General features: G+C 42.2%; 1 protein-coding gene across 2 annotated transcripts in view; it reads left to right on the forward strand.

Annotated features, from left to right (window-relative positions):
• The window catches only part of ANKFY1 (ankyrin repeat and FYVE domain containing 1), a 76,328-nt gene that overhangs the window by 13,782 nt on the left and 44,975 nt on the right, over nucleotides 1-17,571 (forward strand). For both annotated transcript variants that reach the window (XM_066262976.1, XM_066262975.1), the window contains exons 2-3: nucleotides 8,127-8,319; nucleotides 13,729-13,847. In XM_066262976.1, coding sequence (XP_066119073.1) covers nucleotides 8,127-8,319; nucleotides 13,729-13,847 — 312 coding nt within the window. The remainder of the gene's footprint in view (nucleotides 1-8,126; nucleotides 8,320-13,728; nucleotides 13,848-17,571) is intronic.

Below are 17,571 nucleotides of genomic sequence, written 5' to 3' on the forward strand. Positions count from 1 at the left end.
ATGTGGAAGTCCTGGGTTCAATTCCCAGTCAGGGCACACAGGAGAAGCACCCATCTGTTCTCCATCCTTCCCCCTCTCTTTTCTCTCTATTTCTCTCTTCCTCTCCCACAGCCAAGGCTCCATTGGAGCAAAGTTGGCTGGGGCGACACCCCAGATGGGCCAAGCATCGCCTCCTAGTGGGCATGCTGGGTGGTTCCTGGTTGAGTGCATGCAGGAGTCTGTCTGTCTGCCTCCCCACTCTTCTCACTTCAGAAAAATAAAAAAGAAAAAGGATTAGGTAAAGCAACCAGTAGCTTTCTACTCTTGAAGGCAAATGTCCTCATAGTTCCCCAGATTCTTTGTAACTATTCATTTTGTTTTCTCTCCTCCTGCTTGTGAAGTGAGTTCCTTGCAGATACTACTTTGATTTTATATTTGATACTCCTTTGGTGCTACATACTTGTTTGCAAGTGGTGCAAGTTAAACTGCTCTTTTTCAAAACTCTGAAAGAGGCAACTCCTAATCTCCCATAATCCTTAGAGCAGGGGTCCCCAACTTTTTACAAAGGGGGCCAGTTCACTGTCCCTCAGATCATTGGAGGGCCGGACTATAAAAAAACTATGAACAAATCCCTATGCACACTGCACATATCTTATTTTAAAGTAAAAAAAAAACAAAACGGGAACAAATACAATATTTAAAATAAAGAACAAGTAAATTTAAACCAACAAACTGACCAGTATTTAAATGGGAACTATGCTCCTCTCACTGACCACCAATGAAAGAGGTGCCCCTTCCAGAAGTGCGGCAGGGGCCGGATAAATGGCCTCAGGGGGCCGCATGTGGCCCGCGGGCCATAGTTTGGGGACCCCTGCCTTAGAGCATAGTAGGTGTGCCATAAATACTTACAGGTTGGTCATTTGTTTTAGTGACTTAAATGACATGGAAATGCAGACTAATTACTGAATTCGTAGTCTTGATGGGTTGGAGCTCTTGCGCAAAATACTTAAGGTTGTCTTAGAATACTGTGTGTAAGCAGTGTTAAAGGATTCAGATGGCTTCATGGCAGAAAAGTCTGCAGTCCATAGTGATAGGCTACCCCTGTGAAAACATGGAAAATATCTCTCCAGCAAGTGGGCTCTAACTTCAAGATGACTTACCCTGTGGCCATCCTTTTCAGTTAACTTAAGCAGAGGCAAGTGAGTGGCATACATTTTTGCCAGTGAGCTCTTAGAGGACTAGGCTAGGTCTTGCCTTTAATTATTTGTATTTGTCATAGAGTCAAGTACTATGTCTGTCCACAAACCTGTTGACTGATACTAGTTTAAAAGGAGAATCTGACCAAGAATGTAAAAGATGAAATGAAGGCCTTTTCTTTGCATTTTCAAGGCCCAGAATGCTACAAACACTTATAGGCTTTATTTAAATCTTTTGAAATAGCCTCACCTGTGGTGGCGCAGTGGATAAAGCATTCACCTGGAATGCTGAGGTCACCGGTTTGAAACCCTGGGCTTGCCCTGTCAAGGCACATACAGGAAGCAACTATGAATTGATGATGCTTCCCACTCCTCTCCTCTACCTCTCTCTCTCTCGCTCTCTCCTCTCTCTAAAATAAATAAGTTTAAAAAATAGATCTTTTAAATTAAAACACCGCTTTTCTGGGATATCTTTCCTGCACTAGCTTAAGGAAGGTGGTCTTGCTTCATGCCCTATCTATTCCCTGTCAGAGTGCTATCAGCGTTCATTGAATTGTTTAATAGCTCATCTTCATTACACTGTAACATTGTTTAAAAGAAATGTTCCAGGATGGTGTTTTTACTTTGACACTGGCTCTGCAGAGGTGCTTAATAATTTTTAATGAATGATTAGATTATGCAGTTGTCTTCTTAAGAGATGAAAAAAAAATTTTTTTTTTTTTGTATTTTTCTGAAGCTGGAAACGGGGAGAGACAGTCAGACTCCCGCATGCGCCCGACGGGGATCCACCCAGCATGCCCACCAGGGGCAACGCTCTGCCCCTCCGGGGCGTCGCCCCGTCACAACCAGAGCCACTCTAGCGCCTGGGGCAGAGGCCAAGGAGCCATCCCCAGCGCCCGGGCCATCTTTTTGCTCTAATGGAGCCTTGGCTGCGGGAGGGGAAGAGAGAGACAGAGAGTAAGGAGGAGGGGGGTGTGGAGAAGCAAATGGGCGCTTCTCCTATGTCCCCTGGCCGGGAATCGAACCCAGGTCCCCCGCACGCCAGGCCGACGCTCCACCGCTGAGCCAACTGGCCAGGGCCGAGATGAAAAATCTTTGAACAAGTCAGTGAATGAACAAAAGAATTGCAGTTTCTATCTAAACAGGAGTATTCCCAGAGCAGTCTGTGTGTGATTTACGGAGGTATTTTCTGTGGGTTGAACTTTTTCTCCAGGACAGTCATTCCTATACTTGAGACTGTTTTAAAAGTATACTTTTTCTGGCCCTGGCCAGTTGCTCAGTGGTAGAGCGTTGGCCCAGAGTGTGGAAGTCCTGAGTTCGATTCCCGATCAGGGCACACAGGAGAAGCACTCAGCTGCTTCTCTACCCCTTCCCCCTCTCGCTTCTCTCTCTCTCTCTCTCTCTTTCTCTTTCTCTGTCTTCTCCTCCCCTCCTGCAGCCATGCCTCGATTAGAGTCAGTTGGCCCTGGGCACTGAGGATTGCTCCATGGCCTCTGCCTCAGGCACTAAAAATGGTTCCAGTTGCAATGGAGCAAGGGCCCCAGTTGAGCAGAACATCACCCCCTAGTGGATTGCTGGGTGGATCCTGGTCAGGGTGCATGCAGGAGGTTGACTCTGCCTCCCCTCCTTTCACTAAAAAAGAAAAAAAGTATACTTTTCTTGACCCCAGATCTACTGAATCTGGGTACTTTCTTTCTCTAATTGAAACTGCTTGAGTGATTTTCATACAGCTAGCCTGGGAACAAGGTGTTCTAGCATGGTCTGAGAGCAAAGGTGGGCAGGCTGCTGGCCATAGGCTTGTCCCCTTTCTGCTCCTCAGATTTGTTCAAATGAGATTTTAGGCTCCTTTCTTGTTGGAAGTTTTGTGATATAAAAAATCCTTACATTGGGGTATTAGAAAATTATTTATTTTTTCTTATTATTGTAATTGTTTTCTATAATCTTTAAATTTTCCATAAAAGAATATATTTGCTTTATAAGTGCACATAGATTTAAACTTCTAATAATATTATGAGGCTTATCACAAAAAATAAATTTTGCTGCTCCTTGTTCCACTCTCCAGACTACAGTATTTCCTATGTACTTCTAAGTGATAATATTTATACCTCATTTCTAGATTGATCATTGTTGGCTGACTTTTCACTGTAGTAGATTAGGAGTTGCCTCTTTGACAGTTTTTTAAAAAGGCAGCCTAATGTGTACCTTTTCCAGATGAGAAAGATAATGAATTTGGAAGCATGTTGGACTACACTTTTTGATTTGGAAATTACCGATGCAGACTTGCTGTATGAGGTGATAAAAATAATTAAAGTGGCTCCTTCAGTATTTAGCATTGTTTCCATTTCCGTTTTTATTTTTGTTTACCACCTTCTGATAATGTCTGGTTGATTTCCTATGACTTTAATTGATCAATCTTAATCTTAGTTCCTAGCTCAATAATACATTTGAATCTCATTCTGCTTTACATGACGCAAAGAGATGCTGTATAGCCTGGCCTGTGGTAGCCCAGTGGATAGAGTGCCAATCTCAAACGCACAGGTCACTGGTTCAAATCCCTGGGTTTGCCTAGTCAGAGCATATATGACAAGCAACCAATGAGCAGCTAGAATGAAGCAACTACTTCTCGTCCACCCCCCTTCTTCTCTCTGTAAAATCAATCAATTTTTAAAAAATGTATAAACTGTTATAATGATTTAAACTCTATCCAGTAATTATATAATTGTGGAATGCAGGAGGGTGGAGGAAATACTTAGAGTTTTTAAGTACATGTACCACTGACAATAGTTGTCATGTAATTCTCTTGTCAGCCCTGATAAATAGACCCTTTCCTCTCATTTTACAGATAAAGAAATGGAAGCTCAGAGAGATGAATTTGCCTGTGGTCTCACAGATAGTTATTAAAAGGACTTGGATCCCCATCAGTTTTGACTTTAGAAACCACTACAGGTGTATATCAATTTTTAGAACTTTGTGGTTTTTTTACAGGGAGAGAGATGAGAAGCATCAACCTGCAGTTGTCATTGCATCACTTTAGTTGTTCATTGATTGCTTCTCATACATGCCTTAATTGGGGGGGTGGGGGGGTGGCTCCAGCCGAGCCAGTGACCCCTTGCTGAAGCCAGTGACCTTAGCCTTCAAGCCAGCAACCTTTGGGTTCAAGCCAGCGACCATGGGATCGTGTTGATGATCCCACACACAAGCTGGCGACCCTGTTCTCAAGCTGTGATTTCGTGCCTGGGTCCTCAGTGTCTCAGGTCAGTGCTTTATTCACAGTGCCACATCTGGTCAGGCTAAACCAAATATTTCTTTAAAAAACATTAGCTAAAGAAATTGTGTGTCCTACTATAACATTTTAAAATCTTAGCAAGTAGCATTTACAATTACACAAAACCCCGTAGGTAGGACTCAGCTCTACAGTTTTATTCTGGTGTGCCAAATTTAGATATGTCACTGGTTTTGGAGAGTTCTTCACAGTGACTCAGACTAAAGAGTTTAAAAATTGCGCCTGACCAGGCGGTGGCACAGTGGATGGAGTGTCGGATTGGGATGTGGAGGACCCAGGGTCAAGACCCCGAGGTCGCCAGCTTGAGCACAGGCTCATCTGGTTTGAGCAAGGCTCACCAGCTTGGACCCAAGGTCGCAGGCTTGAGCACGGGGGCCACTCAGTCTGCTATAGCCCCACGGTCAGGGCACATATGAGAAAGCAATCAGTGAACAACTAAGGTGTTGCATTGAAAAACTGATGATTGATGCTTCTCATCTCTCTTCATTCCTGTCTGTCCCTATCTATCCCTCTCTCTGACTCTGTCTCTGTAAAAAAAAAAAAAAAGAAAGAAAGAAAGAAAGAAAGAAAGAAAAAGAAAGAAAGAAAGAAAGAAATTGCAATTATTTGGCCATGGCTGGGTTACTCAGTGGATAAAATGTCATCTTGGTGCTCCAAGGTCTCTAGTTCCATCCCTGGTCAGGGCATAAATGAGAAGTAATCAATGAGTGCACAACTAAACAGAACTAAGTGGAACAATGAGTTAATGCTTCTCTCTCTCTCTCTCTCTTTCTCATTAATGGGAATTTTTTTTTTTAAATAGAAAGAAAATGTAATTATGTACCTCAAAGGGGAAAGCATTTAACACAAAGCATTAAGTTCATGTGACAGTAAAAATTAAATTTATACTTTTTTTGTAATAAACAAAAGAAAGGAGGTGATAGCTTCTTTAAAGAAAACTGGCACTGAATATCTAAGTGTGGTAAAAAACTGTAACACCAAATTTTGTTTAAAAATTGCTATCATTTTTGGCAAAATGAAGTCTGTGATGTCAGAAGTGTGATAAATGGTTCTCTTTGGAAGAATACCAAGAGAGTGGTAATTGGGAGGAAACACGAGGGTGCCATATGAGTTAGGAGGAGACATCTAAGATTATTCTCATGTTTCACCTTCAGGTAACTAGGCTAGATGGTGGTGTCATTTATTAGTAGGGACTGTACAAGGGAAGAGCAAATTTGCTTGACATTTTGTTTGGGCATAATGAATTTGAAGTGCCTGTGTTGGACAGATACATAGGTGAACCTAAGAAGAGAACTCTGTACTAGAGAGATGGATCTAGGCATCATTGGCACCTAGATTGTGGTCTCAACCACAGACCCAAGACCTGGGGCAGCTACTTTGAGAGAACAGACATTTTATTTATTTATTTAGTTAGTTAGTTAGTTGGTTAGTTATATTCATTTTAGAGAGAAAGAGAGAAGTGGGAGGGGAGGAGCAGGAAGTATCAACTTCCATATGTGTCATAACCGGGCGAGCCCAGGGTTTCGAACCAGGACCTCAACTTTCCAGGTTGACGCTTTATCCACTGCGCCACCACCGGTCAGGCACAAGAGAACAGACATTTTAGAAGAGGGCCAAGGATAGAACCTGAGGAATATCAGAGGTCAAATGTTGGGAGGTATATAGGAAAGCATGTGACAGAGACTGAACCAGAATGGGAAAGAGGGTGGCATGTCATTGCTGAAAGAATAAAAGAAAAAAAGGATGGACAGCAACTCCATATGCTGTGTTGTAGAGGTCCAGGAGGAGAACCACTGGCAAATGTGTCTTTTGGGTTTGGCAATTACATAGAAAGTCATTGGTGAGCCTGACCAGGCAATGGTGCAGTGGATAGAGCGTCGGCCTGGGGTGCTGAGGACCTAGGTTTGAAACCCCAAGGTTGCTGGCTTGAGCATGGGATTATAGACATGAACCCATGGTCACTGGTTTGAACCGAAGGTCTCTGGCTTGAGCAAGGGGTCACTCCGTCTGCTGTAAACCCCCCCCCCCCCATCAAGGCACATAAGAGAAAGCAATCATGAACAACTAAGGTGATGCAACTAGGAACTGATACTTCTCATCGCTCTCTACCTTCCTGTCTGTCTGTCTCTCTCACTTAAAAAAGAAAAAAAGGAAAGTCATTGGTGAGAGTAGTTTTAAGGGAGTGTGGTCAGAAGGAGAAAATGATGGGAGTAGTGAGTAGAGAAATAATAGAAAGGCAGACGTTGTCAGTTGTGGGTGCAAGGAAGGTTTTGTTTAGACTTGAACAGGTTTGTGTGCTGATGAGGAGTCAGTTGAAAGAGATTCAAGTTGCTAGAGAAGGGATGGTTGATAATGAAGGAAAGGACCAGAGGAGGGTGATGGGCTTAGAGCATAGGTGGAGGATTAAACTTGGACGGGAGGGAGATGCGTTCTTTGAGAAAGCACGGAGTAGGTGGGAGTAGTTGCTGGTGCAGTTGAAGTTGTTGGTAGCAGCCTAGTTTTCTCAAGGCATTGGCTCAGAATGAGGCAGATTGGGTGGGAGAGGGGCTTGAGGATGGTGGCAAGATTTGGAATGTATCTGTGGTGGGAAGTAGATGGGGAAAGAAACTGAGGCCTATAGAATGACCATAGCAGCACTGTGGTTCCGTAGTTGGACCTTGATTTATGGAGGTACTAATTTGCATTATTCCCCCACCAAGACTTTAGAGCCCAGATAAAGGAGAAATTTCTTGACTGTTATTTCCTTAGGGAAGTCTTCCCTAATGTCCTAAGTTAATTTCTTTATCATAAGCGTCTATAGTGTTGTTCTTTCTTTCTCGTACTTATTAGAGTTGTAGTTTTGCATTTGATTTTTACAATTGTTATTATGTGAAAGTTTACTTTCCCCAGTAACTAAGTTTTTAGGAAATATATGTCTGATTTTGCTTACCATTGTATAGTGTCTGGCATCTACCTTGTAGACACTTGGGAAATATTTGTTGAATTTTATGAATCAAATATAGTGTTTCCCAACCTTTTAAATCTATCCCAGCACACCTTACTTTCATCTGAACCATTGTTGACTGCCCTGATCCTCTCCTGAAGGAGAGCAAGTATTGGATAGTGAGGGGTAGTGGTTCATAAATCACAGGTCCTGGAGTGAGAATGCCTAGGCTCCCCCCTCCCCCCCACCCAGCAGCTTTGTGAGTTTACTTAATCCCTCTGTGCCCCAGTGTCCTCGTCTGTAAAGTCTGGTTAGTAATAGGACCTACCTCATGGGGTTGCCATGAAGCTTGCACGGGAGAATTCACAGAAAGCTTTTAGAACAGCATGTGACATGTGAAAATCAGTTATTGTTACTAGTGGTTTCAAAAAGCCTCCTACGTGATTTTAATAATCTTTCCTTGAGACTCCTGGGTAAAGGATTTACAAGGCAGGTATGTGATAGCATTTTATCTGTGTTTGTTCATTGTCATATTTTGAATATTGATCTTCGAGGGAAACTGAGAAACTCTTAGACAGTGGCACCCTGAATGAACCATTCTTGATCCTGTAGGAGTATCATTAAGAAGTAGAAACATCATGTGACTAGTCATTTTGGTAGCCATCCTATCTGGGATTAGGGATTAGTGAATGCTGTCTGCTTTACACCTGCCATGGTCAATTTTGATTCTTTGTTTCCCTTACAGAGGAGGTGGCCAAGTTGGAGAAGCACTTGATGCTTCTCCGACAAGAGTATGTCAAGATGCAGAAAAAATTGGCAGAGACAGAGAAGAGATGCACTCTTTTGGCCGCACAAGCAAACAAGGAAAACAGCAGTGAGTCCTTCATCAGCCGCCTGCTGACGATCGTGGCTGACCTCTATGAGCAGGAGCAGTACAGGTGAGTTCCTGGACACAGCCAGCTTGGGGCAGTCGGCCCTGTAGCTTTATTCCCAGGCCACATTGCAACTTCTCTTGTTGACTTTCTTCCCAAGTTTATTTCTTTCTGATGAGGATCTTAGCAGACTGTAGTTTCTAGAATGTAAGTTCCTTGAGGCAAGATTTTGTCTGTTTCCTACTTATCTTGGGCACAGAGCCAGGGAGTCATGGTGATAATATGTTTAATGCAAACAGGAATTAGCTTACATGTCCAGGGATTCAAAGGGGATAGGTCACTCTCCTTTGGAATGGTCACAGAAGGAGGCTAGTGGGCAGTATATCATGATGGTTGAAGGTGGATTCTTGAACCACACAGCCTGTGTTAGAAGCTCAGCTGGCCATTTACTCTTTATGTGACCTAGAGTTATATGACATGCCTTAGGTTCCTAATCTATAAAATGGAGCTATAATACTCATCTTAAGGTTGATGTGAGAATTAAATTGATAAATATATGCTTTAAGCACTTAGAACAGTATCTGGTATATAGATAGTAAATACTCAGTTGTTAGTAAGTAAATTTGGAAGTAAATGTTAAAGGCTGGGTAGGATTTAATAGAAATGACAGTGAGCCTGACCTGTGGTGGCGCAGTGGATAAAGCGTCAACCTGGAAATGCTGAGGTCGTGGGTTCGAAACCCTGGGCTTGCCTGGTCAAGGCACATATGGGAGTTGATGCTTCTAGCTCCTCCCCCCCTTCTCTCTCTCTGTCCTCTCTCTCTCTTTCTCTGTCTCTCCCTCTCCTCTCTAAAATGAATAAATTAAAAAAAAAGAAAAAAAAAAAGAAATGACAGTGATGTTACTAGTAGAGGGAGTGACTAAGAATAGGCTCAAACCTGGGAACATGCAGAGGATTTAGAGGATGGCAAGGGGGCCATTTTAGAGTACATGTCCACTTGGGGGGGGCACTGGGAGAGGGAAAAGGTAGGGTGATTACATTGGAATGCCAAGATGAGGAATTTGGGTTTGATCTTCTAGAAGTATGGAATGGTATATTTGAGTTGTAGGACTATCATAATCAAAGTGGTGTTTTAGGAAGATTAACCTGGTAACATTATATAGGTGAAATTATAAAAAGAAGAGAGCTGGAAAGCAGCAGCAATGTAAACAGTCCAAACCAGAAATGATGTTTTCCTGCTTTTTCCTCTGGACAAGTAAAATCTTTATTTTTACTCACCCTGACAAGGTAACCTGACATACTTCTATTACAGACATGTTTCTCCCACTCTTCAAGGCTTTTCTCCATTAGAATTCCTATTACTTCTTCGATTACATATTGATCAATCGCATTTATTGTACTGTAGTCCTTATAGGAGATCATGGGAATGAGACGACAGTTTCTCTTTCTGGCTTCTTTTTACCTAGTATGATCTCATGGTTCCAGTAGGTCTCTCTTCACCTGTCCTTTATCTAAAGAAGGTTGAACACCTGTGTTATTTACAGTTGAATATGAGGTGGGGACCGGACCTTTCAGAAAGGAGTGACGATGGAGTAACTGAAATTGGAAAATCAGTTTCTGAAGCAGGTGCTCTTTTACCAATAAAGAAAAAAATACTTTTTCCCAAAAACATGCATTTTGTTGAAGAATTTAAATAGTATTATGTGTGTTGATATTAATAATTTTTAATTTAGAAATGTGTAAAGAAATTTGTACATTCATTTTTCTTAAGTTCAAGAGAAGGCTTTTTGTTCCATAAGATAGTTAAAAATGATGGTGATGTGTAGTTACTTACTATATTTATCCTTTTACAACCAAGCTTAGAATTTTTCCTATTAAAATGTTTGTTAAGAAACTCTAGTCCTTATTTATTCTTCCTCTCCAGTAACAACATCCTAGTATCCGTTTGTTTTTTTGTTTTTTGTTTTGAAAGAGAGGGAGATGAGAAGCATCAACTCATAGTTGTATCACTTTAGTTGCTCATTGATTGCTTTTTTTTTAAACTTTTTTAAAAAATTTATTTGTTTATTCATTTTAGAGAGGAGAAGAGAGGGGAGAGAGAGAGAGAGAGAGAGAGAGAGAAAGAGAAAGAAAGGGGGAAGAGCAGGAAGCATCAACTCCCATGTGCCTTGACCAGAGAAGGGCAGGGTTTCGAACTGGCAATCTCAGTGTTCCAGGTCGATGCTTTATCCACTGTGCCACCAACAGGTCAGGCTCATTATTGCTTCTTGTATATACCTTGACCAGCGGCTCAAGCTGAGCCAGTGACCCCTTGCTCAAGCCAGTGTGACGTTGGGCTCAAGCCCGTGACCTTGTGATCATGTTGATGATCCCACATCAAGCTAGTGAGCTGTTGCCCAAGCCAGATCAGCCTGCACTCAAGCCGGCAACCTCAGGATTTCGAACCTGGGACCTCAGCATTCCACTGCGCCACCACCAGTTTAGGCTAGTACCTGTATTTTAAAAGGAAAAATACGCTTTCATAATTAGAATGAAATTTTAAAAATTACTAGCCTCCTCATTGTTTCTACATAAAACCCACAGAGACTTTACTTGTTTAATTTTCCATTTTTGAATAGTACTTAAAAAAATTATTGTTAGAAGGCCCTGACTGGTTGGCATCAACCCAGCATGTGGATGTCCTAGGTTCAGTTCCCGGCCAGGGCACACAGGAGAAGCGTCCATCTGTTTCTCCCTCCTATCCCTCTCATTTGTCTCCATCTCTCTCTTCCCCTCCTGCAGCCAAGGCTCCATTGGGGCAAAGTTGGCACGGGCACTGGGGATGGCTCCATGGTCTCTGCCTCAGGCGCTAGAATGGCTCTGGTTGTAACGGAGCAATGCCCCGGATGGACAGAGCATCGCCCCCTAGTGGGCTTGCTGGGTGGATCCTGGTTGGGCGCATGCAGAAGTCTGTCTCCCTGCCTCCCCACTTCTCACTTCAGAAAAATACCAAAAAAAATTATTTTAGAAATTATTCATGAAATATTTATTTCCTTTTGTTATGACAATCTATAAAAGAGAAAAAATTTTGACCTATTATTTATGAGCAGTGGTAGGAATTTTATAGAAACATTTATATTTATAATTTTGTGGCTTAAATTCAGACTTGTGGCTGAAATATATAGTATACAATAAATATTCATTTATTAGAATTCAATACTTGATAAATAAATTCAGCCTGACCTGTGGTGGCACAGTGGATAAAGCGTCGACCTGGAAATGCTGAGGTCGCCGGTTCAAAACCCTGGGCTTGCCTGGTCAAGGCACATATGGGAGTTGATGCTTCCTGCTCCTCCCCCCCTTCTCTCTCTCTCTCCTTTCTAAAAAAAAATAAAAAATAAAAATAAATTCAGAGTTTAAAAATTATTTGTGCTTTGTAGGCCTGACCTGTGGTGGCGCAATGGATAAAGTGTCAACCGGGAATGCTGAGGTTGCTGGTTTGAAAGCCTGGGCTTGCCTGGTCAAGGCACATATGGGAGTTGATGCTTCTTGCTCCTCCCCCTTCTCTCTCTCTCTCTCTCTCTCTCTCTCTCTCTGTCTCTCTCTTCTCTCTAAAATGAATAAACAAAATATTTTAAAAAAATTATTTGTACTTTGTAAATAGCCAGGTTTCTGTTTTCATTAAAATTTTAAAACTTTATTATAGGATATGATTTGAGATAGAATTTTATGCTGTTTCAAATAGAATATTAATTCCATTTCTTTTTTATCAATTAATAATGTTCTGTGTTATTTGTAATTACTTCAACTAATAAGTAATCTATTACTCTTCTGATCTAACATAATTAGTTGTTGGTCTTTAATAGAACTAGAACTGTTGATACTTTTACAAAGTATGTTCTACACAGTGCTTTTGTAGGGTAAAATGTGTCTGCATCAAGCATATAGGAACAGTATTTTGGTTGGGTCTCCTTTTAAGTGGATGAGTTAATTAATAGTTTCTTTTTCTTTTTTTTACATGTAATAGTTTTTGTATATTTGGTTTCTAAAGGCTTTCCAACCTAACAATTATTTTAAAGGGGAGTATGAAAATTAAGAAAAACATAAATATAAGCAGATTGATAATTAATGACTTTGGATTGTTGCCAGCATAGCCATATGGCACATATTTGTCAGCTCAGTAGGTGATTCTTAGGTTTTTTGTTATCTGCCTAGATGCTTTCTTCCCTTAACATTTGACATTTTGGAGTTAAACATAAATAACTACATGGAAACATATTCAAAAAAAAGATTTCTCTCACCTCATTTCTTTATAAATAATTGAGAAAAAGATGGGTAATAATAGTTCTGACTGTTTCTTGTAAAAATAGGAGTCTAGCTGTTGGGTTTCGTGTATTTGTTTTATCAAAGCTAATTTGTTCATAGTTTTTGTGTCTTACCTTGCTTGAGCATTAATATAGTATGAGCACAGCAGCACCATCCTCTCAGAGCTGTCATCACAGTCTTTAAGATTCCTATCTTTCTCCCCCAATGATTTATCTTGATTTAGTCTGCATAAAACCTTTTCCACTTTTTATATGAATGTTAGTCATTCTATTTAACTTGTGGGTTCACCACTATAAGAATCTCATTAGAAGATGTCTTTGAAAGCAGAGCATCCTGTGTGAACTAAAGCTAGAAGTTAGAAATAGAAAACATGCCTGACCTGTGGTGGCGCAATGGATAAAGCATTGACCTGCAACACTGAGGTCACTGATTTGAAACCCTGGGCTTGGCCCTGGCCGGTTGGCTCAGTGGTAGAGCGTCGGCCTGGCGTGCAGGAGTCCTGGGTTTGATTCCCAGCCAGGGCACACAGGAGAAGCGCCCATCTGCTTCTCTACCCCTCCCCCTCTCCTTCCTCTCTGTCTCTTTCTTCCCCTCCCGCAGCCAAGGCTCCATTGGAGCAAAGTTTGCCCGGGCGCTGAGGATGGCTCCTTGGCCTCTGCCTCAGGCACGAGAATGGCTCTGGTTGCAACAGAGCAATGCCCCAGATGAGTGGAATGATGCCCTATGGTGGGCATGTTGAGTGGATCCCGGTCGGGTGCATGCGGGAGTCTGTCTGACTGCTTCCCTGTTTCCAACTTCGGAAAAAATACAAAAAAACCAAACAATAAAAAAGAAACCCTGGGCTTGCCTGGTCAAGGCACATATGGGAGTTGATGCTTCCTGCTCCTCACCCCTTCTCTCTCTTTCTCTCTCCTGTATAAAATGAATAGTCTTAAAAAAATAAAAAAATAAAAAAAGTTAAAAGAAATATAAAATATGTCTAGCAATATATTATAACTAGGACACATCAGAACTCAGTGCTAGCATAGAGAAATAAATTTGCTGTGATTTTTTTTCTCTTTGCAGATACATATTGATCAGTTAATGCTTATTCTTTATCAGCTTTGAATTCCAACTATGCATGGTTATGACATTTTTCTTTTTATATTTGTGAATATGTTTCTTCATCAGTGATCTGAAGATAAAGGTTGGGGACAGGCACATCAATGCTCACAAGTTTGTCCTGGCAGCCCGCAGTGACAGCTGGAGTCTGACCAATTTGTCTTCCACCACAGAGCTGGACCTGTCAGGTGAGCCTCTTGACTGACTGGGGACTCAAAACTGCCAGCACAAGAAGTCTTGGCAGAAGGTTAAGGTGTGAAAGTAAAATACTTTTTGTATCAGTCAGTGGTGACCATGAACAATTAAATAATGAGTGCATCAATAGGTTATACTTTGTAAATACCTCTGTTTACTACCTGGCTAATAATAAATATTTTAATATTACAATATTTTTATAATTTACAGGGGATCCTCAGGTTATGACAGTCTCGACATACTATGTTTTGAGTTTACAACGCTCACTCCTATAAAAACTTTAAAAAATTGAGATGTGTATGTAGCTTGACCTGTGGTGGCACAGTGAATAAAGCATCAACCTAGAATGCTGAGGTTGCACGTTCGAAACCCTGGGCTTGCCCAGTCAAGGCACATACAGGAGTTGGTGCTTCCTGCTCCTGTCCCATTCTCACTCTCTCTCTCCTCTTCTCTAAAATAAATAAAGAAATAAAAAATATCAGGACATGTTTCAGCTTATGCCATTAATGTTGTACTTACAGACTATGCAGTCGAACTCGTTTGGCTGAAGAATACGCAGTAACGCGGCCTGTGACTGAGGGAGTTGGCATCCCCCAGTATGCTTACATATGCCATTTTGGACTGTTAAAAGCGCAAGTGTTCCTTTTCTGTTAGGTGCGGGTGTGTTTCGACTTACACCAAAATTCCAGCTATGGCACTGTCGTAAGAACGGAACTGTGTCATAACCCAAGGACCCCCTGTATAAAATATAAATTTCTGTCCAGAAACTCTTTTTATATAATAGTATGCCATAAGTATGGGAGCATGTGTAGAAAAAAATTTTCTTTCGTCCTTAGCCGGATGGCTCAGTGGATAGAGTGTGGGCCCTGTATGCAGATGTCCTGGATTAGATCCCCAGTCAGGGTACACATGAGAAGCGACCGTCTATTTCTCTTCTTTCTCTCTCCCCCTTCTCTCTGACTTCCCCTCTCACAGCCAGTGGATTTGTTTGAGCTTTGGCCTGAAGCACTGAGGATAGCTCGGTTGATTCAAGCATTGGCCCCAGATGGGTTTGCCAGGCGGATCTTGGTCCAGGTGCATGCGGGAGTCTGTCTATCCCCCCTCCTCTCACTTAAAAAGAATCATTTCAGACTAGGGCTATGTATTTGGTAATATAATTGCTTTGTATCTAAGGTGCAGAGGACACTTACTTGGGTGGATAAGTAAGGTGTCAGAGGTGACTAATACCTGAGCAGTGTTGCAAACGTTAAGTAGGTATTTATAACAAGGATTTAGGGTAGATGTGTAATGCTTCTCCACTGGGAGTGAACTCACTAGAGCAGGGGTCCCCAAACTACGGCCCGCGGGCCACATGTGACCCCCTGAGGCCATTTATCCAGCCCCGCCGCACTTCTGGAAGGGGTACCACCATCTCATTAGCCAAAAGCAGGCCCATAGTTCCCATTGAAATACTGGTCAGTCTGTTGATTTAAATTTACTTGTTCTTTATTTTAAATATTGTATTTGTTCCCGTTTTGTTTTTTTACTTTAAAATAAGATATGTGCAGTGTGCATAGGGATTTTTTCATAGTTTTTTTTTATAGTCTGGCCCTCCAACAGTCTGAGGGACAGTGAACTGGCCCCCTGTGTAAAAAGTTTGGGGACCCCTGCACTAGAGGTTGCTATATGATCATCTCTAGGGTTTAACCTGAGGTCCCTAATTCAGAATTATCAGCATACACATGTACAAACATGCATATAAATGTGCATCTGCATTCATTTCTATAACGAAAACATCTTAGCAAACAATCTTTACCAGAACGACACCAGTGTATGTGATTGAACTCTCTGAGCAGAGCTTTTCTTTTTTCTTTTCAAGATTTTATTGATTGAATGATTTCTGGAGAGGCTGGGGTTATAGAAACAGGGAGTGAGAAGCATGTGGATGTGCCTTGATGGGGCAAACCCAAGCTTTCAAACTGGCAACCTCAGCATTCCAGGTCAACGGTTTATCCACTGTGCCACCACAGGCCAGGCTGAGCAGAGCTTTTCGATTTTATTTTATTCATTCATCTATCTATCTATCTATCTATCTATCTATCTATCTATCTATCTATCTAATCTATCTATCTATCTATCTATCTATCTATCTATCTATCTATCTATCTATCTATCTATAGTGAGAGGAGGTGAGATAGTGAAACAGACTCCCACATGCAGCCTGACTGGGATCCACCTTGCAGCCCCTGTCTGGGGCTGACACTCAAATCAACCAAGCTATCCTTAGCACCTGGGACCAATGCTCAAACCAATCAAGCCACTGGCTGCTAGAGGGGAAGAGAATGAGGAGGAGGAGAGGGAGAGGAAGAGAAGTAGACGGTCGCTTCTCATTTGTGCCCTGACCAGGGATTGAACCTGGACGTCTGCACACTGGGCTGATGCTCTATCCAGTAAGCCACCTGGCCAGGACTTTTCAATTTTAAAAGTTTTTTGAAGCCCTGGCCAGTTGGCTCAATGGTGGAGCTTCAGCCTGGCATGTGGATGTCCCAGGTTCGATTCTCGGTCAGGAAACACAGGGGAAGCGACCATCTGCTTTTACCTTCCTCCCCTTCCTCCCCCCTCCTATCTCTCTCTTTCTCTGTCTTCCTCTCCCGCAGAATTAGTTCTAGGGGCCTCAGGCACTGAGGATGGCTCTGTGGCTTCCACTTCAGGTGCTAAAAATAAATAAAAATGGCTCATTTGCTGAGCAATGGAGCATCAGCCCAATAGGCAGAGCATTGCCCCTTAGTGGGCTTGCCTGATGGATTTCAGTTGGGGTGCATGTGGGAGTCTATCTCTCTGGTTCCGCTCCCCTCACTAAAAAAAAAAGTCATCTGAAGCCAGCCTGACCAGGCAGTGGCACAGTGGATAGAGCATCAGCCTGGGATGCTGAGGATCCAGGTTCCAAAGCCCGAGGTCGTCAGCTTGAGCACAGGTTCATCCAGTTTGAGTGTGGGCTCACCAGCTTGAGCCCAAAGGTCGTTGGCTTGAGCAAGGGGTCACTGGCTCAGCTGAAGCCCCCCTACCCACCCACGCCCATCAAGGCACATGTGAGAAAGCAATTAATGAACAACTAATGTGCTGCAACTAAGAGTTGATGCCTCTCATCTCTCTCGTGGTCTATCTCTCACTCTCTCACTAATTAAAAAAGGCATTTGAAGCCATATATCTTTGACCCCATATGTAACTATGGATAACATTAAAAATCATTAGATTATGAGGTATTCTTCACAAAATGCATGATAGATGCCTGACTGGTGGTGGCACAGCAGATAGAGTGTTGACCTGGGATGCTGAGGTCCCAGGTTCAAAACCCCAAGCTTCCTGGCCTGAGTGTGGGCTCACCAGCTTGAGCCTGGAGTCACCAGCTTGAGTGTGGGATCAGTCTCATCCCATGGTTCTGGCTTGAGCCCAAAGGTTGCTTGCTTGAAACCCAAAGTCGCTGCCTTGGCTGGAGCCCTTCCCCGCCCGTTAAGGCACATATGAGAAGCAATCAGTGAACAGCTCAAGTGACACAACTACAAGTTGATGCTTCTTGTCTCTCTCTCTGTCTCGCTTAAGATGGATATGCATGGTAGGCTCTTGATTACATGGACAGAGTGTTTACAAAGATTAGAAGAGATATAAAAAGTTAAGAAAATATTCATCTTTGTTAAAGAAAAAAGTTTAGAATAAGTTAGCATCTTTTGATACCTACAT

This window comes from Saccopteryx bilineata, chromosome 2, assembly GCF_036850765.1.
Source record: "Saccopteryx bilineata isolate mSacBil1 chromosome 2, mSacBil1_pri_phased_curated, whole genome shotgun sequence".
Taxonomy (NCBI): Eukaryota; Metazoa; Chordata; class Mammalia; order Chiroptera; family Emballonuridae; genus Saccopteryx; species Saccopteryx bilineata.